Genomic DNA, 22,363 nt, shown 5'->3' on the forward strand with positions numbered 1-22,363 from the left:
AATCATAATAGTTTCAACATTGTTTAAAAGCCCAAAGTCTAAAATCTCTTCTGAGGCACAAGGCAACCTGTGAACTCTCTGAACTTTTGGCAGGAAAAGTTGTACATTGTCAATATACAATAACACAGTACAGTGTTCTCCAGTCTGAAAGGGAGGGACAGAGGCATAGCAAGGGAATACTGGGCCAAGAATGACTGAATCCTTGCAGGACAAACACAGAATTTTGCAGCAGCATGCCCTTCATCTGGGGCTCTCAGTGGCATCGTCTGGTTCCCCACAGGTTTGGATAGCCCCTATGAGTCACCTTTATCATTTTCATAACAAAGTAAGGAAGGAAAGCAACTTAAAGGCAAAAAGATTTTCTTTTTTCACACTGTGAGGGGACGGAAAGTCTACCATAGTGAGGAAGGCATAGCAGCAGGAGTAGATGGTATCTGCAGTGAGCACATAGATGAAGATGGATACTGATGATTCGTTAGTTTTCTCTTTTTTCCTTTCTTTTACAATCTAGCATACTATCCCATGAGATGATACCCACCAACATTCAGGGGCCAGTTCTCCCTCCATTTAAACATCCCTAAAACAGCCTCACAGATATGCCCAGGGATGTGTCTAACAGATGATTCCAAGACTGATCAAGCTGGTAATAAAAATTAATCATCAGGTGGGAACCCCCGTATTTTAGGTGAAATTCCATTCACTTTAGTTGGAAAGATGGAATATGTGATAACCCAGTATAGTTACAAATGTAAGAAGTACCAATATGTATAAACATTTTTATTTGCCTACAGAAATGAGTACACTGAAGCCAAGGGCTCATTACCCAAGTGGTCAGTAGCAGAAATGTGAAGCGTTTTGACATTTGCTTCAACTCATGGCAAGCTGCCTTCCTTATGTACTGCTGCATGAGTTATACACACCTGTAGTGCACCATATGGGAACCATGGTGTTTAACACGCTGTGTGAAGAGTTTTGCTGTTCCAAGGATTCTAGTATAGAGGCAGCTTTTCCATGATTAACAAGAGCCATTCCAGAATGTTAAGTAGCCCCTCCCTCTCCCCCCCCCCCCCGTGTGTGTGTTGGAAAGACAGAGAGAGAGAGAGAGAGAGAGAGAGAGAGAGAGAGAGAGAGAGAGAGAGAGAGAGAGAGAGGATTGTAGGACAGGAGGGAAGGGGAGGAGAGGAGAAGAAAGTGAAGAAGAGAGAAAACAAATCCTGTAGATTCTAATGGGGCTTACTTCATTGTTGGCCTGCTAATTCTGCTCCAGGGGCAAGGCTGTAATAGACATCTGTTATAGATGCTGTTTCTTGAATAAAAACTTTATGTACACACCGAGGAAGTGAAATAAAGCTGAGCATACTGAAAGGCTGTATGTTTTCATAGTGTTTGCCTCCTGTTCCTCAGATCTCATCAGGGTACAGGGCTGTCTTCCTGCATTTCAATGTGCTTGCAGCTATTTTTTCATCCTCTGTTGTAGGGAACACACAGTCAGGTATTGAGATGAGACAGGGTGATGGAAATGAGACAGTAAAGATGGCACATGGGAAGGCAGTAATTATCCAGAATGCATATTTATCATAGTCTGTCATTGTTTACAAACAATATAATGATTCCTGATTGTAGAACTAAACTCCAGGCTCTAGTTTGTGAAGTCAATCAAAAAACCCCAGCAGGTGCAGATCAGCAGCAGGACAAAACAAGTAAGTGCTCTTTATGAAGGAGCTGGAGACAGTGGGGTGTCTTCTGTTAAAACAGATCCTGGTGGCTGGAGTTTGTAGCTCAGTGGTAAAACATTTGCCTACATGTGAAGGCCTTAGGTCCCATTCCCTGAATCACAAAATAAATATATGATAAGAATGGCCAATCCACAAGCCTCACTTTCCTCCTATGTTAAGAGAAGAGAAGAAACTGTTTAGATGGTGGTTGCTCTCCACTTTTATTCTTAGAAACTAGCATCCTCATTGGCCTTGCTGCCTGTAATCCATCTTCTAATTAAGACCCAGAGGAAGCTTACAATAACCAAAGCTGAATCATACAGTTTCCCTGGCAAGACCATCCTTATTCTTTGCTCTGCTTTAGAACATGCCCGCTGACGGCAGCTGATGATTTATGATTTAATTGCTGTCTCCCCTCCTTGACCTCATCTTCTACCATTTCCTTCTTACAAGGGCTTCACGTCATGTGGGCTACCTTTCCCTTCCTTGCACCTTAGGGCGTTTTCATCTGCTACTCCTCTGGTTTCCACATGATCTTCATAGATTACTTCCTTTGGACATTTGATCATGTGTCTAGTGCTGCATTCTCTGGAGATGAAATCTGACTACTGTGACCACTGACTACATTACATCAGCATGACTCATTGTGGTATGTTATCTATTTTCTCCACAGCCCTCAATGCTACCTGGAATTTTATAATTGATTTTTTTTTTTTTTTTACTAGAACAGGAATGCCCCACGGTCAACTGTCTCTCAATTGCCAAAAAAGCATCTGAAAAAAAAAATCAGTCAATGATGGGTGAGTGAATGAATGTGAGAATTAAAGGACAATGAATAGAAAGAGTTCTATACTCTCTTTAATGTTATACAAATGAGTTTACATCTCTTGGTAAGTAGGGACATTCATAAGTAGTTGTTAAAGCCAAATGAATATGATTTGTAGCCAGGCTCTCTTACATTTTAGCAACTTAAAATTTATGACTTAATGAAAGACAAGATTAGCCTAAGGGAAGTATTAAATATGTTTACATAAAACTCCCTAAGTATCCTGCATTCAATATTCTGCAGTCCTCTATTTTATACCATGCTGTGTTATTCACACTCGTGGACAAATGCATGCATAAAAGGATCCTCAGGAATTCCAGGAGAAGCATCAGAATAGCCAGTTTGAAGTCATATGTACAGGGCCCCATGACAGTATTTATATTCCCCAGATTTTCACTGATTATCTTCATCTCCCATCACTCCCCCAGCATCGTCTTCTTCCATGGTGCATGTTTTAGAGTGAGAGTAACAGCATGCAGAGACAGCTGGGGCCACCCTTACATGTGTCCCTCCTCTCTCATCCACATCTGTAACATGCCTTCTCAGCAGCTCTGGAATCAGGCAGCCACCCTCCATTGTCAGAACAAATAGCATATGCTATCATTTTCTCTCACCTGGGTCATTTTGGCAGCCTCCTAACTTGTCTGCAACTCCTATGTCCTTTCTTTTAGCTGTCTGTGAGTCTCCCATTTGAAACATTCATAATCCGGTCACTCTTTAATGATCCTCTAGTTCTCCATAACAAGATTATATGACCTGTTCTCTAGCTCTGCCTGCCTCTTACCTTTGCCACCTGTGGATTCCTCCCAAATCTCCAAAGGTTGTGTTTCCTCACATCCTCACCATAGAGCACTATTTTCAGCATCTCACAAAATACTTACTGGTCTTTCCTCTGTACCTCCTCTTTCCTCTTCAACCCTATCTAAAGCCAATGCTATTTCCTTCCAGAAGAGTGCTGGAACATCCCTACTCCTTAAAGACACATCAAGCGTGGGTACTCTAGTACTAAGGTCTCCAGAATTCTATTTTATTTTCCTAGAATTCTACTTTGGATGCTATCACATGTTTTGAATTCTTCTTGGACGCTTCTATTGATTGTTCACAGTACCACCAAGCCTGGAGAGTCTGAACACTCAGTCGTCCCCAGCCCCATGATGGGACTTTTCTGGAAAGGTATAGAACCTTTTAGACTTGGGGTCTACCTTGGAGAAGTAAGGTAGTGGGTTTTAAGGACATGATTAGAGGATTATAGCCTGAGGACAGAGACCTCTGCCTTCTGATACGCTGGTGAGATAGATGCATGCTGCCTCAGCCTCCTGCTGCCCTAAACAGAAGGTGGCTTTGTCATGATCAACACTGCTGTACTTTTCCTGCCACAAAACTGTGAGCTGAAATAAATTCTTCTCCTAAGTTGTTTGTGTTGAGTGCTTTGTCCCAGCTGTGAAGAAAGTAACCAAACACATTGATCTTTCATTTCTTCCTTTGTGTGCCTTTCTCTGCTTTTCACTTTTACTGCTAGCTCCTTATTTGCTTGCTTTGTTCTCTCACCATTTGTCTTCTCAGTCTTCATTCTGGTACTAGAGTTTACATACGCAAGGACAGCATACAGTCTTATGTAGGCCAGGAGCTCCACAATGTAGTCTGTGCTATCATAACATAGTGCTGTCTCTTGCTGGTGTTTTTTAACTTGTAGTGACCCTCCTGCATCAGCTTTCTAAGTGTTGGGCTAGCATACATGCCTGACAATGTGCCCCCGAGTCTCTGAATTTTCACTGTTGCCTCTCTTATATACTTTGTTACCTTTCTCTTTATATCAGTATCAGATACCCATCGCTTTGGGACATGGTTATCACTGTGTCTAAACTGAATGTTTCAATAACTACAAATTCAGCAGTCTGATCAAAATCTTGCATAACTCTACAGGTTTAAAAATATTTATTTTTACTTATGTATATGTGTGCCTGTGTAACTGCATCCCACATGAGTGTAGGTGCCAGTAGCGGCCAGAAGAGAGCATTTCCAGGAGCTAGAATTATAGGCAGTTGGGAGCAGCCAGATATGGGTGCTGGAGGCCACACTCACATTCTTTGGAAAAGCAGAAAACACTCTTAATTTCTAGGACATCCCTATTTAGTTAAAAATACTTAGTTTTAAAGTTAGATTAAACTCCCTTTTCAATAATTCTTGTTTTAGATTCACCAACAAGAGATGGGAAAGACAATACATTCTCTGATAGACCAAAGTAAAAGGAAATAGGATGAAAAGTTCAGGCACCAACACAACTCTCTCTTTAGAAATGTTGTTTTGATTCTTTTTTTTAAATCTCTTTCCAATTCGTTTCTCAGATATTAACAACTAAGAGTACATTACTAAATATTTAATCACCAATGCAGAGAAAAGTAAGTATTTAATAAATATATAGCAAAATGGAAAAAGGACTCAATTGCCCATCAATCTACTAATTGCAGAAGGAGAATTAATGGATAACAAATAATGTAGAAAGAACTTAAATATCTTTCAATCTAAATCTCCCATGATCATTACTTGTTCAAATTATTTATTTCATATCTATTCTGGGAATTATCAGTGCTGATTATTTGGGCTGCATGCCTTTGCTGTCTTTGCTCATAGGACACATCAGTCAAACTACCTGAAGGGCTGTTTTAAGTGAATTAACTATGGAAATAATGGTAGGTCTCATTTCCCAAATCATAGATAACTGGGCAATCTTACAACTTTATGTGTGCATTTTTATGAAATTGTGAGATTTCACTCTAACAGACAGCTCATCTTTACAGAGTTAACAATGAATTGACAGAAAAAGGCACAACTCATCTACTCCTTCAGAAATTCTCCCTGTCCTCATAGTCAGTACAAATCAAACATGGCTGTCATTGTTCTGGAAAGCTGAGGATGAGCATCTTTTGTATAAGCCAGCCTGTGTGTATGCTGGTGTTAACACATTGTCAGTTTATGAAAATATAACTGCTTTTATAAACAGCCCCTGGTATGAGTGCTAAGTAGAGGTTATGTTCTCTAATAGGAAAATGGATTTTAAGTCTCCTGAATATTGGAGGAAAAGTGGAAGAGACAAGGTATTACATGGATGAGTATCATCAGTGAAATCTGTTTAAATAATTATACTGAAGTTAATGTTCATCTTTGCATGCTTGACATACAAATTAACTGCTTTTTTAATGGAGCTTTTTAACCCTTATTGAATACACCCTAGGCACTTTGTTTATACTGTGGATGCATCTTATCATTCAGTTCTTGCACTCCTTCAGCAAAGTATTTTTATTTCCCACATTTCCAAATGTAGACACTATGAGTCACTAGCATAGCAGAGGTCTACTCCCATTTCTTTAGTTTGTAATCCATTATCTGGGGCCTGGAAAGATGGATTATTAGGTAAAGTGCAGACTGTGCAAGCATGAGAACTCAAGCTCAATCCTGTCTTAGTATGGATTTTTATTGCTGTAATAAAGGTCATGACCAAAAGCAACTTGAGGAGGAAAGAGTTTGTTTCAGGTCCTTCTCTGTCCCTGAGGGCAGTCAAGGGAGGAACCTAGAGGCAGGAACTGATGGCGAGTCAATGGAGGAACACGCTTACTGGCTTGCTCCTCATGGCTTCCTCATCCTGCTTTCTTACAGCACCTAGGACCACCAGCCCAGAGGACCACCAGCCCAGAGGTAGTCCAATCTATGTTAAGCTGGGCTCTCTCACATCAATAACCAATCAAAAAAATGTCCCATAGGCTTAGCCACAGACCTATCTGCTAGGGACTTTTTCTTGATTGAGGTTCCTCCTTCTTAAATGCCTAACTTGCTTCATATTGACATAAAACTGGTTAGCACAAATCCCAGTACAATGGTAACAGCTAGTTGTGGTCACAGGCTTGGAACTCCAGTCTGTGGAGCCTGGTGTAGTCAGATTTCCATAGATGGCTGGCCAGTCTAATCAGCAGCAAGCCCTAAGTCCCAGAGAGACATCTTGTCCAAGAAGAAGGATCTCCAGCCTTCATGTGCATCCAGAAGTGCACATAAGTCAAATAAAGTCCAGGAAACAGGACAATTGGCATGACTACCTGTCTCTCTATGGAGATTCTGGGACCGGTCTGCATGATTCTGCATGCCAGTTCCATCTTGTGAAGATATTGGGCTGTATGCTTACCCTTCTTGTGCCTCAGTTTGCTTTTCTGCAAAAAGCAGAAGATAGCCACATATCCTTCCAAGGGATGCTGCAGATCCCTAATGAGCCTCCATTAAAAGCTACATTAGACAACACAAGGCATTGCAGTAAACATCCATTTAACGTTCTCCATTATTGTGACAGGATGGTTATGTAGGTGGAGGCTGTATAGGGAAATGTTGCGTAGCTCTACTTTTATCCCATTTTAAAACCCTGATTAAACTTATAGCAATTAATTACCACCCTATTAGCAAAAATACAGGTTAAAGCACAGCTGCTAAATTCTACTAGGCTTTCCCTTCTGTTATCATCTGAAGACAGCCTGGTGAAAATGTGTTCTTTCCATTTGGTGGAAAGCAAAAGTGGCGCTCAGTTTCCCTTTCCTGTATTCACTAGGCTTCTTTTAAATTTATCATTAATGAGGAAAGGAGTCTTCCAGGTAAGTTCCCATGAGACAGCGTTTCACTGGAGCAGCACAAAGGGGTGAAAAATAGGCAGAGGTCCTGAAGCTAAAACACCAAAACCAATTCTAGACATGTCTCTTACTGGCTTTGTGAGCCGTGGACCAATTTGTCAAGATTTCTCAAACCTGGTGTCCTCATCAATAAGTATGTGCATTTATTTCAGGACACTGAGAAGATTTTGCTCCCAGGGGACAATGAGTGGCACCTGGAGAGTCAATTGCTTTGACTGAGGAAAGATTTTTGTTTCAGGAAAAGTGTATGGTTAAAGCCAGCTGCCACTCAGGCTGCAGTGTAGAGAGCTGACTCCCCAAGAAGCTAGGCAGGCCAAATGCTAAGCTGAAAACTCCTTGCAGTGTGTTGGAGTAAAATAAAAATGTTTGCACACCACCTAGTATCACATTGGAAATGTGGTAGATGCCCATAGCTCAGTAACTCAGTGAGCATTATAAAGATAAATAACAATTACTAGTCATTGCCCATTATATGTGTTTCCAGGCTCCTATCTCTGTGGGGACTGAGAATTGTGACAAACTAATTCACCCCAGATTTCTGATAATTATTCTTCTGTCAAGAATACATACAGTTCAGAAGAGGCATTTTCATGTTCTTTCTGGGGAAGATTCGGACAGAATGGCAGCCATGTTTTTATCTGGGAAAGGCAGGTCCTAGCTAGTTACCCACTTATCCTGAAGTACACAAGCAGTGTAGTACCCTCCTCTCTCCATAGGCTGGAGAATTCAGTGAGCTGCTGCAGGATGCAGGGGATCTGCACAGGCCAGGAACTGTACTGATGTAGGTCAGTGTTATCTTCATACAGTGCTCTCTTCTCCTCTTCTTTCCTCTCCTCTCTTCCTCACCCCTTCCCTCCTTTCTTCCCTCATTCCTTCCTTCCTTCCTGTTCCCCTCCCCTCTTCTCTCCTGTCTTCTCCTCTCTCTCTGTGTCAGCACCCTCCCCTCCTCACTCCTCCCCCACCTCTCCCCATCAAAAAAATGGTTCCACTGCAGTGGTCCTCTTTCTCCAGTTTACTGTTGTGCCCAGTTATCTTCCCTGTAAAAAAACAGTAGTCTCTTCCGGAGAATGTTATTCCTTTTATTTTGTTTTTGTTTCCAGATGATCAATATTTACATGGAAAAATCCTCTCCCTTTGGACTAGGTTTACCTACATTTTGTCCCCAGGGCACATATTCCCAGGGTGTCTCAGGTATGGTCCCAGGCTGGGTTTTACACTGAACCGGCCTCTTTGCCTGTTGCCCCAGCTTCCTCCCAGTATTCTTTTGGTTCCTGTCCATTGAATGGGGATTCTGACTCTAAGCTATTGCTGTGGCCATCTGAGCTCTGACTCTCCTTCTTGTTGGATTTCTCATGAGAGCATCTCCCGCTCTCAAATGTTTTCTGTTTAATACTGGCTTCCTTCAGAGCGGTGCATGACTCATACATGTTTTTCAACAGTTCTTGCATTTCATCTGTATTGCTCAGGAGATCCATGGGTTCTCTAGCTCTAGCATTTGCTGACTCTGTTTCAACCATGAAGAACAACAAAAGCTTAGGTCTGCATTTGTCCAAAATAATAATTTCTATTATCGTCTTTTATCCTCCCCTTAAGAAGATATCATCTACTATTTGGCTGTTTAAATATTGTTGCGCAGTATTAGCAATTATTATATCTTTATTATGTCACAATTAAATGCACACTTCACACCACTATTGATTGTTATCAGAGCAGTCTCAGTAAGAGAATACATGAAGAAGAATGTGAACTACTTCACCCATCACCAAGATGCCCAGGACACTTTATCTTTCATTTAGTCTTGTGCCACAATTTCCAGTGACCTGGAGGGAGGGAGATTAAATGCATTGCTCATTGTTCTAAGGCAGATGTGTTTTAGAGATGTTATTGAAGATGGAGTCACTAGAGTGAACATGCTAGATAGTCAACATTTTAACTCTTTCAGCCTGTTGACACTAATATTTCTTGCAGAATTTGTGTGTGTGTGTGTGTGTGTGTGTGTGTGTGTGTGTGTTTATGAGAGAGGGGGCAGAGGGAGGGAGGGAGAGAGGGACAGAGACAAGAGTCAGACACAGAGAGGCAGGGAGAGAGACAAGGAGAAAGACAGAAAGAGAAAGATTAGAACATATATTCATCAACCCTCCACAAAGGCTGTGTATTAAAAAAGTATTGGTTTGAATTTAACTCTTGCTATTTTTCAAGCTTATGACGTAGACTGGGTTAATTTTTTTACTTTAAGCTTCATTCTTCATGAAAAGCAAAGGAAACTAGCATCACTTAATGGACTATTAGGAAAACTAAATTATGGAAACCGTTCAACACAATAACTGATCCATAGCTTCCTCCATTGTATTATTATTATTATTATTAAGTTCTTGACTTGGAGGAATAGTTATGACCTTGTTCATGTCTGCAGTTCCTTTGCAAAACAGATAGTGACTTACATTTAATTTGTTGCTTCAAATGTTATTTACATTTGCTAGGGATAATGTGATAAGTAAGATAGCACCCAAAGAACAGACAAGTCATTCTCAAGACAGCTTTGCAGTCATAGTAGTTCTCACCTTCTGAATCATTAGGGGTAGGATTGTGTGTGTGTGTGTGTGTGTGTGTGTGTGTGTGTGTGTGTGTGTGTGTGTGTGCACATGCACATGCTCAGATAATGTAATTGATAACATTAATAGATGCTAAATGTGCTGGAATGAGTTTGATGTAATATTCAAGAATCCCGTTATATGCTTCAGACAGTTAACTCTTAGCACATTAAGCAAAAGAGAATTTCCAGGGCTATAAAATTATAAATCTCTCCCTGGGGCCAAATTGAGACTCCCCTAAATGTTGCGATGTTCCTCTCTATTTCTCAGCTTTTCCTGTCTCCCTTGGCTCACTTCTCCATGAGTGTCTTCCCCAGCTGGTATGGAAGATGGCTATTGGGCTCACATGTTCCCAGTTTGGCAACCTCCAACAGAATCCAGCATTTATTGTCCATATGTTCTATCAGAACAGTCCCAGTGAGGGCTCAGATCCACCTACCTGAGTCACACATCAAGTCTGCATCACCTACTGTGGTCATAATGTTGGGAAACTGTTCATATCAGGGCCACACATCCTCTCTTTGTGGTTTAGAGGTTGAGTAAGACATTGGGTGTGTCATGGGAAATAATGCTCCAGTTTTCAAAATAGTTGAAAACAAAAGTTCAAAGGAAGATGCATAGGATGAATGGAGACAGGTAGGTAAAGGGTTGGTATGGGCCACAGGCCTTTGACTGGGCAATAGTTAGAGTCATAAAGTATGATTTTAGTTAAAAGAATTTGAGGGAGCTAAGATGAAATAAAATGAAGGAGAAGACAACAGAAGGGCAAAAAGTTCTTGAAAAGTGGAATACTCTGTTAAGATAAGCTGCTTAGTTTGAGCGGGACCCCTGGGCCCAAATCTGCCTATCGTAATGTTCTACTTATAGGTTTCTAGGACCCTCTGGATCCTTCTACTTTACTATTCTCCCATGCTTCTCCCATCTAGAGTCCCAATAGGATGTCCTCCCCTCTGTCCCAGTTTCCTGGTAAGTAAAGACTTTCGTGGGACATGCCCCTTGGGCTAGTATGCAGATATAAGTGAGTACATACCGTTTGAGTCTTTCTGCTTCTGGGTGAACTCACTCATTATGATAATTTCTAGCTCAATCCATTTATCCACAAATTTCGGGAATTCCTTGTTTTTAATAGCTGAGTAGTATTCCATAGTGTATATGTACCACAGTTTCTTTATCCATTCTTCTACTGATGGACACTTAGCCAAGGACAATACAGGCGGTAAACTTTAAACCCCTACCCATATCTAGCCAATGTTCAGAACATTCTCCACAGTTGAGTGGAGAGTGGGATGACTTTCTCACGTACTCTGGTGCCTCACATTTGACCATGTCCCCTGGAGGGGGAGACCTGGTGGCACTCAGAGGAAGGACAGTAGGTTACCAAGAAGAGACTTGATACCCTATGAGCATATACAGAATGAGTAAATCCCCCTCAGGAACAGTCATAGGGGAGGGGAATAAGGGGAAAATGGGAAGGAGGGAAGAATGGGAGGATACAAGGGATGAGATAACCATTGAGATGTAACAAGAATAAATTAATAAAAGAAAAAAATAAGCTGCTTAAAAGAACAAGGCACTAGGGCAGGGAGTCAAAATTCAGGATTACCACCTTTGTTAAAATCAGTGCATTGCTTTACGAACAGGTTCTAAACCTGAGGTAGGAAGGTGTGTCTACACATCACCAAATAGGGAAGCTATGTCAGTACAGACCGTAGACAGAGTGGCTAGAAAGGTTGATTTCCATGTACACTTTATCATTTTGTACAGTTCTTTACAAATCACGATGACTAACTGATTCACCCATGTTCATACACAAAAGGAGGCATGTTGAACTTGCTGGACTGGCCGTGCATTTTATCTCTATCAAGTAGTATGTTTTTTTTATCATGGCTACATCAGGTGTCTCCTGACAGTGCCTCTTCCAGAGACCTTCACAAACCAGAGATCTTTATTTAATTATTTTTTGGGGGGGAATATCTTCTTTATTTTTTAAATTATAATTCATTCAGATTACATCCTGATTGTTATTCCCTCACTTGATTTGTCACTATTTAATTATTCTTAAAGGATCTCTCTCTCTCAGACACACACACACACACACACACACACACACACACACACGTATCTCTAAACAGTACCTTATACATAAGTCATCAGTTTCCTGTTGAATTCATTTGTCCTATACATAGACATTTTCTGAGATTCCTCACAATCTTACCTGTGTGTATTAGTGTGATATAGAATACAGAAGGACATTGATACATCCCACCTTTTCAATCAATAAACCTGGAATAATACACATATACACTGGAGAGAGAGAGAGAGAGACAGAGAGAGAGACAGAGAGAGAGAGTGTGTGTAGAGTAGGGGGGTATGGGGGATAGAGATAGAGACAAAGAGACTGTCAGGCTTCTACATATATCATGCTATGAAAGCAAGGAACAAGAGATTAGGGTGAGCTTAAATTGTGCTAAGAAACAGAAAGGCAAATCCATGTTGTGAAGTTAATTTCAGCTGAGTTTGTGTGATGATATGAGTGAGTTAAGTGGGTGTAGAATAGAAGAGTGTGTTTCTGGCAAGGGGAGAACAAATTGAAAATCCTAAAGTAGATAAAAGGGCAGAGGACAGGAACTGAAGTGAGATGATGGCCTTTTTTTTATTACCTTGTACTAACTCTTCTGTGAAATAGATTCGATGTGGCCAACGGGGTGTCTTTTCTTCATTTTTTATCCCTCAGAGCACCCATGTGTTGGTCATGAGGACACTGTCTCCTCTCCAAATCCACCCTCCTGTGATACATTTTGTGATGCCAGGACTAAGATTCATGGTTGCCACACTGAGTAACCAATCACACAAGAACACTCTTCATTTACCCTGCTGTCTTCCCATTAGATTTTTATCAATAGAGGAAGGCATGAGGCATACAGGTCGGAAAGACCCCTGGCTTGTTCAAACTTCATTTGCCTAGTTTTGCCTAGAGCCATTGGCTCCAGGAGTTCGCCTTCCTTCATGATCCTCAGAGACAGACTCACTCAGGTACCTCCACCAGCAGTGTATCAGGCTTTCTTCAGGCACCTGGACCTCCTCCACCAGATGCTCTTTCAGGCTTCATAGGCTTTAGCATTTGCATACTCTTGCAAAAGCCTTAGCAGGCTTAAGGACAGTAGCTGTAGCCCCAATCATCCCTATTATCGCTTCAGTGTCACTTTCCACCTTCCACTTCCAGTGTCCTTCCAATGTCTGTCTATTCACCTTTTAGTGAATTTTCCTTGTTAAGATTACTGGTAGAGTGTATGCTTTCCTGGCTGATATATGGATAAATTAATTATCCTTTCTTGCTCATATATACCACCTCCTAAATAGACAGATGGTCCTGGCTTCCTGGACCATCCAACACCAAATGCCCTTGAGTGGCATGGTCTTCCAGGAGCAAGAAATGATGACAGTCCATCCTAAGGACCCTTTTTGCCCAGAAGCTTGCACAGCTTGCCTATTCCTAATCTCTATCACTCGATAAATTTTCTAAGGCTGGTAGAATTAGGAAAAACATCAATTTGCTTATTATTGACTTTTCAACTGTGAAACCAAGAATGTCTTTTAGCAGCCTTGATAAATTAAATCTGGCCACCTCTTTCCCAGACGGGCAGGCTCCTACATCATTGATGGAGAAGTCATAGAGGATCAGCTCTTTCAGCTGCTGCTGTAATGGAGTACATTGTACGCACAGCCATTAGCAAGTGGGGAATTTGAAGTGTGGGTAGATTACAGAGAAGCCTCCTTTAAAAATGCATAAGCACTTTGTGAGTTTGCTAAGTCATGTCTCACTCAGCTGGCCTTGAATTTTTCATTGGGGGAGACATATTTTGTAGTCTTTCTTCTCTAGCTCCTCAGCAGTAAGAACCACCTCACTCAGGGCTCAGTGGAAGATGGGACATCTCAGTCATACCATCTGCCCGATGGGTCCTGAGTGTTGCCAAGATGTAAAAATGCTCAAAAGGTTTGGGTGTAGATGTTTGGAAATCTGATTTATTTCTCCTTCCTTGCATTTAGCTTTAAATACAAATTTATTCCTGTCCTTCATTTAAATAGTTTAAGTACATTTTTATAGTAGAGGACTCATCTCCTTGTTAACTTTTTTAAAAAATTAATTTATTCAGATTACAACTCAATTGTTCTCCCATCACTCGTATCCTTCCGTTCCTCCTACCTTCCCACCCCCACCCTATTACCCTCCCTTAGGTCCATGTCCAAGGGAGATTGCCTCCCCTACTTTATGGTCGCAGGCTAACAAGTCTTATCTTGGTAGTCTGCCTATTCTTTCTTTGAGTGCCAGCTATAAAAAAACAAGGAAATCTCCTTGTTAATTTTTAAGTACTGTGTTGGAAGACCCCTTCTTTCCAGAAATATCCCTGGTCACGTGGTACCTGCAGGTCCTCTGTGCTTGTGGTTATTCTCCATTTCAACGCCAATCAGGCATTGCTTGCTACCTACTCAGTAAACATGTCCTACTGTATCCAGCTATGGATGAGATGCTTGAGCCAGCAGTAAATATTGATTGTACTATACACTTGTAGAAGAATCATCATCTTATCAGTCAAATTCTTAGCTGGAGTGTTATGGAGACTGGGGTCTGGCTTACAGTATAGCCAAAATATATGAATGGATGGAATACGTATTTTGTGTTACAGACTGAGACATCCTTTACATCAATGATTTCATTTCATTTTCTTCGAACATCTGTAAGCAGAAACTATTAGTTTATTTATTTCTCAGATGACTCGCCCATATCTTGAGTAATTGTGGTGCCTCATGCTAGAGCCTATGCTCTTTTCTTCTGTGTTTTCAGCCTGAAATACCTGAAAGTACATGTTTAGCACATTTATTCCTTCATCTGACATTTATCAAAGTACTATTATGTACCAGGCATCAAAACTGTCACAGAAGTCTGCAAATTCAGAAATGGCTTATTAAAAATCAAAGTGATACCATCAAACTTTGGGTTCAGCAATTAGTAAACCCCCAGAAGACTGTAATTTGTTTGTCTTTTTAATATCATTAATTTAGACTTTTCTTTTTAAAAAAATGATTTTCTCCCCACATCTGCCCAAATCAATTGTAACCCCTTTTCTCTTACTAAATGGAAAGACTCTAACCAGTGTTGAAACTTCACAAATTAGAACTGAACTGAACTTATTTAAATATGCATCCCAGGGCATTTGTGGTAGTGTTGTTCTCCATCATTGGGGAGATCCCAGAGTACTTGCATTACAGAGCTGACCTTGCTTAGATTCTTCAAGATGTCTTAAGGTTTGTAAGCATGCCTCAGAAGGACTGCAAGAGCCAAGAGCACCGTTCTTGTAGCCCCCTTCCATCCTCATGTCACTCCTCTGCTTCAGTCACTTTCTTGGGAAGAAGGAAGCTTGAGAGAGTGCTTCCAAGAGGAAGATGAACTTCCGTGTTCACCATGACTATTTTCAAATTTCTGATTGAGTCTACCTGAACTATATGAGTCCCACCTTCTCCCCTGATTTCAAAATAATATCTAGACTTCAGAAGCTATTTTATGAATTACTTTGTCCAAATTGTAAAACAGTCTAATGTTCTTGTGAAATATTGAAATGTGTAGTAGTGTGACAAGATACAACTAAAATTAAGTTGTCCAATATCCTTGGAAGGGTGATAGTGGCACAGAATGAGTGCAAAGTAATACTTAGGTTTCCTGGAAGATGACTCTTGCACGCATCGTCTTCCAAGAACCTTTGGGAGACAAGCTGCAGTTGTCCCAGGTCCCCGCTTTCCTCTGCAGTGCAAGGTTATTCATTAACACATAGGGCTCCGTCATATATGGATTTGGGCGATGTTAAAAGGTTTTTAAGAAGACTCATTTATCTAATTCCTTATTGTTTCATGGTTCTTCTTGCTGTATGTAGTTTATTATATATGTGTGTGTGATAATATAAATGTATATGTAAAAAAAATAAAAATAGAAATAATATAAATGTATATGTAAAAAATAAAAAAAAATAGACAATGTGTATACAAAAAAAAAGAAGAAGAAGACTCAAGGTTCCTCTGGAATCTGGTGACTGGAGGGACTTCCTTGAGGAAGAGAACTCCTGGGCAAGAAAATGTACTTTGTCACCTTGTTTTAAGGTAACAGACAAGTATGTTGTACAAAACATGTAAATACTCCTCATTTCTGCATTTCCCTTCCTTATCCTATCTATCTTTCTTTCTTTCTTTCTTTCTTTCTTTCTTTCTTTCTTTCTTTCTTTCTTTTCCCTCAGTGCTAAGTTTAATTTCTAAACATTCTCCAATGGACCAAGTTAGATGAGCCCTGATCTGATGACTTTTATGTAGTCCGATTCATTGGGACCATCCCAGTTTGAGTTGGATTAGTACAAGAATGACCACATTGTCAGGCAGCTGAGGCAGATTCTGCCCACTAGAGGTGAGAAGTATTCCCCTCAATATCCCATAGCAGACTGAAAGCCCTTTTCACTGTAGATATGTCAGGCAGCAGCAGGTCCATGTTGAGCAGTTTCTCTGTTGCACAGAAGATATTTACTTGTACTAACTGAGAGTAGCCATAGTGTTACTAAGACTGTGGCTCCTTTTGGCTAACTGTGTTGTTGCATTACATTTAATAGCTACATAAGTACAGTGATTACTCGGTTGCATGTAGAAAGTGACTTGAATGCGTGGGTAAAAGTTAGATATTTTGCCGTTGTGATTCACTGAAAAATATTTTAATTCCTTTGGAAAAATATAGCAAGTTACCATGTGTGAAAATCATTTTATACATGTAAAAATCTAAATGTTATGTAAGAAGCCAAGGGGTGACATTTTAGTTTCATTTCTACTTTGACCATATTAGAAATGGCAATGAAGTAAATTTTTTCATAATGATACCCGTTGTTTATACGGATAAGATATATGAAAATCAAAACTGGATTAAATGCCATAGCTTCTGTTTGAAAAAATTCTTTTGTGCCATTATTGTGGGTTTTTCAAATTTCATGGAGCCAGCAATCTTGTACATAAAAATATTACTCTGCCTACAAATTACTGAACTCAATTTTAAGCATGAAGACTTAGGGAGTAGCGACAGAAAGCCTTGCACTGGCTTAAATAAGAAAGAAAACTTAGAGGAACACGTGACGAGGCTAGCTTCAGGCGTGACTAGATTCAGGTACTTATCACTAAGATGCTGTGTGTTGTGGAGTTTCTTTCTTACCCCCTAGGTAATTCATTAGATCTACAACAATGAACACTTTACCGTGTCTACACCAGGAAGGTGGTGGTTTAGTAGCTTCTGGGAAACATAAGGTAGTTATGAGTAAGAGTTAAGGTACTTAAAACATATAGCCATGTATGTGGGGAGGCAGACAGCATCAGCAGAGACAGACATGGACTTCGGAGAAATGCACACTTGAACAATATTTTGAGAAGCAAGAGTTTTAAAGACAGGACATTTGTTTTAGGAAGCAGTTAATTGACTTGGGTTATAACACTTGGGGCACATCTGTATTCAAATCTCAGCCCTTCCAGGAACAAACTAATCAAGCTATGGCAAATTATTTAAACTCTATGGGTCTTATTGTTTCTGTGTGTGACAGTGAGAAATGGAGCTGCTGTGCTCCTAAGATGGTCTAAGACCAATGGGATGCAGGGGCTGGCCAGCGTCCTCTTCATTGGCCCCACATTCCTCACATACAGCCTCCTCAGGAGGCCCCTACGGCTACCAGGCAGAGCGCTAGATGAAGGTATCATCCATGGTAAAATGGACGAGCATTTTCTGAGATTACTGTACGTGACCTACTCCATTTTGCTTATTTCATCAAAATCGTCCCTAAAACTCCAGGTAATAAGTAAGGATAAGCAGGCTACCAAGATGAGACTTGAGAGACTGTGACCATATAATGGGGAAGGAGGTCCTCCTCAGTCACAGACATAGGGGAGGGGAATAGGGTAAAAGCAGGAGGGGGGGAGGAACGGGAGGATACAAGGGATGGGATAACAATTGAGATGTATTTGGAATAAATTAATTAAATAAAAAAATAAATTAAAAAATTGTAATTTTGGTGTTACTGCTGATAGAACTACAGTCTTAAAACTTTGGGTCTGTCATGTGCCAGGGCTGATAAACCGGCTATCTGCATTTCTTGGGCCAGTACAGGTGGCCTTAAACATGATCCCATATTATACCAGGTACACAGTCAGGTATTAGTAATGATGTCCCTCGGATGGCTTAGCTTCTCGGTTGTTGGTGTTGTGAATCACCCGTGTTCTCTGAGCGTTGGTGCGGTCTGCTGCTTCTGGAATTCATCTGTGGGTCTGTGTTTGTCTTGCAGGGGAGCCTTCCCGGTGGTCCTCCTCTCATTGCGATTGCTGCTGCAAGAACGGCAAAGGAGACAAAGGGGAGAGTGGCACCTCCTGCAATGACCTCTCCACCTCCAGCTGCGACAGCCAGTCCGAGGCCAGCTCTCCCCAGGAGACAGTGATCTGTGGGCCTGTAACACGCCAGAGCAACATCCAGACTCTGGACCGGCCCGTTAAGAAAGGCCCTGTGCAGCTGATCCAACAGTCAGAGATGAGGCGGAAAAGTGACCTGCTCCGGACTCTGACGTCGGGCTCCAGGGAGTCGAACATAAGCAGCAAAAAGAAAGCTGCAAAGGAAAAGCTCTCCATCGAGGAAGAGCTGGAGAAATGCATCCAGGATTTCCTGAAGATCAAAATTCCAGATCGCTTCCCTGAGAGAAAGCACCCTTGGCAGTCTGAACTTTTACGGAAGTACCATCTATAGGGGAGGGCTGGAGGTAGTCACCACTCTGAAATGAACCTCCCCAAAGGAAGACATATGCTAAAGGAAAAGTGACAGCAAGAGATCCACGTTTCTTAGAACACAGTAATAGTCCATTGGTGTACTACTGCCTACTTTGCCTAGCTCACCTTAATGTGTAAATCCACAGGGTAGATTTTTTTTTCAGATGTAAAACCAGAAGCAAGCTCTTGTGTTGTCCTTTATCTTTTATTAAATTGGTCCCATGTGTTGAGAATTTTTGATACAATGAGAACCAGCTACCTGTGAGTAGCTCACAGGCTTTGGGAGTCATCTGTCCCAAACTGGGTTATTTTTTGTTTTGTTTTGGTTTGGTTTTTCGTTTTCTTTTCTTTCATTTTTCTCCCTCCTTCTGTTGGCCAAGGATGGGCAAGTAGAAGGAGATATGACCCAGTGGCATATGTTAAGATTTTTAATTTTTTTCCTTTCCTTTTTTTAATGGGGTGAGGGGAGAATGGCAGATTTGTATGATTTTCACTTAAATCTATGTGCCAGTTTCTATTGATTCTGTATGCATGAGCATTTGTGCGGCACAAGCACAGTATATGTCTGTATATATATGCACAACAGATGCACATGACCCAGGGCCTGGACAGCAAGGGGCTGATGCCCTGCTGCCAGCTGCCCCTCCACAAGAGCCCTTCAGACAAAGGAGCCTCTTCCCCTTTATTAAAAACCCTCCTGAGCACATTTTCCAGCCTCCCTTGGCAACACTTTCTAATACTGAATACCCACCCTCTTTTATCATCAAAAAAAAAAAAAAAAAAAAAAAAATTCTCTTTCTTATTTTGAAATAAATACCCCCAGGCTCCTTCAAATTACCTTGCTCTTTCCCTTTATTAGGAGACAGTGAGGAGAGCTAGTCTCACCCTGTGTGTGTTTAACAGACAAGCACTCGCGGCACAAACACAGCTTGGAGCCGCCCTGCACTCAGCTTTGTCCGTTCTTACTAGACCGACCATCGTTCTCTAGCTGACTCTGAGGTCTAACTCACCCACACTTTACTGTTGAGGCCTTTTTATATAATACAGGCAAATTGTCTGCGTCCCCGTGGCTTGTGAAGCGATGGGCAGCACCCAGTAATTGACGATGCATCCAGCCTTCTGTTCGCTTGTTCTAGAGGATTTGTACCCCACATACTTCGACCCCACATACCTCTTAATTTCTCATAAGAACTACAGCTGTACCTTGTTGCTTGCTTGGAGTCAGGTGTGGATGCCTTTGGGATCCTGGGATTTGGTTGCAGCCATACTATGGTTTAGTTGTACCATTTCTTCTATGTCTGTAATGACCCAAGTGGGTGGCTGGAACGCAAAAGTAACTAATTTGACTTTTTAAGTTTTTTTAAAAGAGAAATATTTCTAACTTGTATAGCTACTATCTGAAAGAAGTCGTTAACACTGTCTATTCATGTGGCTCTGTCTTCTATTAATTCACCAATAGTGAATTGTTCACTTGTGCTAAACAAATGTCCAAAGACAACTTTTAATTTCCAGGATTCCTCATATATCTCTGTGGTAACTGAAAAAATGATTTGTCACTATTGTGTGCCAAGCATTCCTAATTTTTGTTTTGGGGTGTGTATGTGTGTGTGTGTGTGTGTGAGTGTGTGTGTGTGTGTGTGTGTGTGTGTGTGTGTGTAGCACAGGTAATAAAGGCAAGCAGAACATGTCTGTGGAAGGAAAATCTAATGACCAGTTTCTTCTTTATGAAAACTTTCACTTGGGCACATTTATTATTTAAGAATCTCCTCATTGATTTATTGGTGCCCATTTACATATGATTGTCTTTCTGAAAACGTTTGTAATTCTTGACTATACAGGTGGGTAATAGGGTAAGGCAGTGTTTTCTTGTCCTGATACTTCAAGTGAAGTGGAAATTTTTATTTAAGTGAAAAAGAAAGTTGTCTCTGGGAGCTGAGTTGCCGGGAGAGATATCATTTATAAAGATGCTCTCTTGTCTATTAATATTTTAGCAGATAGTTGATAGATAGCTTTGCGTGTAAAGCCTACCAGTGCATCCTTGTCCTCTCAATGTTTCTTGATGGTACATCAAAAATACCATCATAGTTATTACGGAAGATACTGTGAAGCTTCCTGGATCTTAATGGGTCAAGAAGACACTGGATGTGAATCATTGATCATGGACTGACTCACTGAAAGAGCTGACAGAGAATCTGAGATTTGAATAAGTTGGCCAAAGTCCCAAGTTTCTTCCAAATTCAGCCCTAATCATAATCTATCAAGACAGATATCTGGCCATCAACCCACAGCTTCCACTATAGTCTTCACATAGGAAATGAAATGCTACATCCAAAGTATTGTAGCAATGTTCTGAAGGCTCTGTTGGTATGGCATTTTCCTCCCACTGGTGTGCCTTGTACCCATGAGGAACAAGCTCAGTAGTAGAAGTCTGTTGAAAACAGCAACATATTACTTTCATTTTGGGCTACCTGTGATGTGGCACCTGCCCCATGGTAAAGAGTTTAAACAGAAAAGACAGATGGCATGGTATTCATTTGTGGGGGTATTGACATCTTCAGATCCAGCCTGGGTCAGTAGAGAGTTTTGAGAAGGCACCAAGGACATAAAGTCTTGGGTACCCTTTGGAATGGAGTTATCCTGTGTGCTCCTTGTAATCTTCACCACACTGAAAATGAGCTTGGCCAACTGATCCAGGAGAATAAACACTCTGCTATCCCTGGCTTCAGAGCCTTAGGTTCAGTCACAGGCAGAGCAATACTACATACAGTTCAGTTCTTACTGTGGGTGTTGACGGGGGCTGTACATTGTCAGTCTCAAGAAATGAATGGTGCTGGATGGTCAAGTGAATGAAACTTGACATGTACAGAGCCTTAGCTTACACTGCCTCCTGAGAAATCCTATTTTGTTAAATCTAAGGAATGTGGGGAGGCCATTCCCTAAATAGATACGAATCTCCAGAAGTCAGGGACATATTCCCTAAATGGACATATTTACAAAATTCTCCTACCCACTGTTAAGAAGGGAACAATTGCAAACAGCAAAGGGAGAAGGAAAATAAAAACGTTAATGTCATAATCCTTGTTACCTCTCCCACTGCTCAGAAACAAATATGCACTGATGTGTAGTAATAAGTGACCCAGTGAAGTGGCTTCCAAAACATGCTGTGATGTATTCCTTTGTACATAAGCAGAGGGATCTTTCCTGGAAATGCATCTGTGCTGAGTTTTTAGAAGGGAGAAAGAACACAGTAACATACTTCCATAGTGGAATGTCTATCCAAGCTGACTCATTTTTGTAGCAACTCCTGATTAAAAGAGGGCCCAATGTGCATGGAACTTTCCATGTTCCATGGGCTTGTTTGATTCAAAAGCATCCTTTCCCACAGTTGGCAGGTGTCTGCTCATTATCCTTTCCCTTACCTATCCCTGCATATCCTTCTGGGTTGTGTTTGTTTCTCCACACTCTCCACCCCTCGAAGTGTTCCTTTTTTTTCTTTACTGAGTAGAACATGTTCCAAGGGGTTGGGGGTGGGGGAGGGGGCAGAGGAAGTGGAGAAGAGGCAGGTACAGTAGTTTGCAAAATTGCTCTTACTACACTTCCTACAATGGAAGTAAACTTTTGATTCTCATAAACTTTTTTTTGCTATCACTTCCAATTTGGTGTCTAGTAGAGAAGACTAACCCAGAAGAGCCAAGTGTTGGCATTTCCTACCACTGGATGCATTGTCATGGAATTTGAATA

At 41.0% G+C, this 22,363-nt stretch overlaps 1 protein-coding gene across 2 annotated transcripts in view; it reads left to right on the forward strand.

Annotated features, from left to right (window-relative positions):
* Positions 1 to 18,922, forward strand: part of Kctd16 (potassium channel tetramerization domain containing 16) — a 261,259-nt gene extending 242,337 nt beyond the window's left edge. For both annotated transcript variants that reach the window (XM_051163901.1, XM_051163899.1), the window contains exon 3: positions 18,151 to 18,922. In XM_051163901.1, coding sequence (XP_051019858.1) covers positions 18,151 to 18,602 — 452 coding nt within the window. In that variant the 3' untranslated portion in view covers positions 18,603 to 18,922. The remainder of the gene's footprint in view (positions 1 to 18,150) is intronic.
* Positions 18,923 to 22,363: the final 3,441 nt, after the last annotated feature.

Source organism: Acomys russatus, chromosome 20, assembly GCF_903995435.1.
Source record: "Acomys russatus chromosome 20, mAcoRus1.1, whole genome shotgun sequence".
NCBI lineage: Eukaryota > Metazoa > Chordata > Mammalia > Rodentia > Muridae > Acomys > Acomys russatus.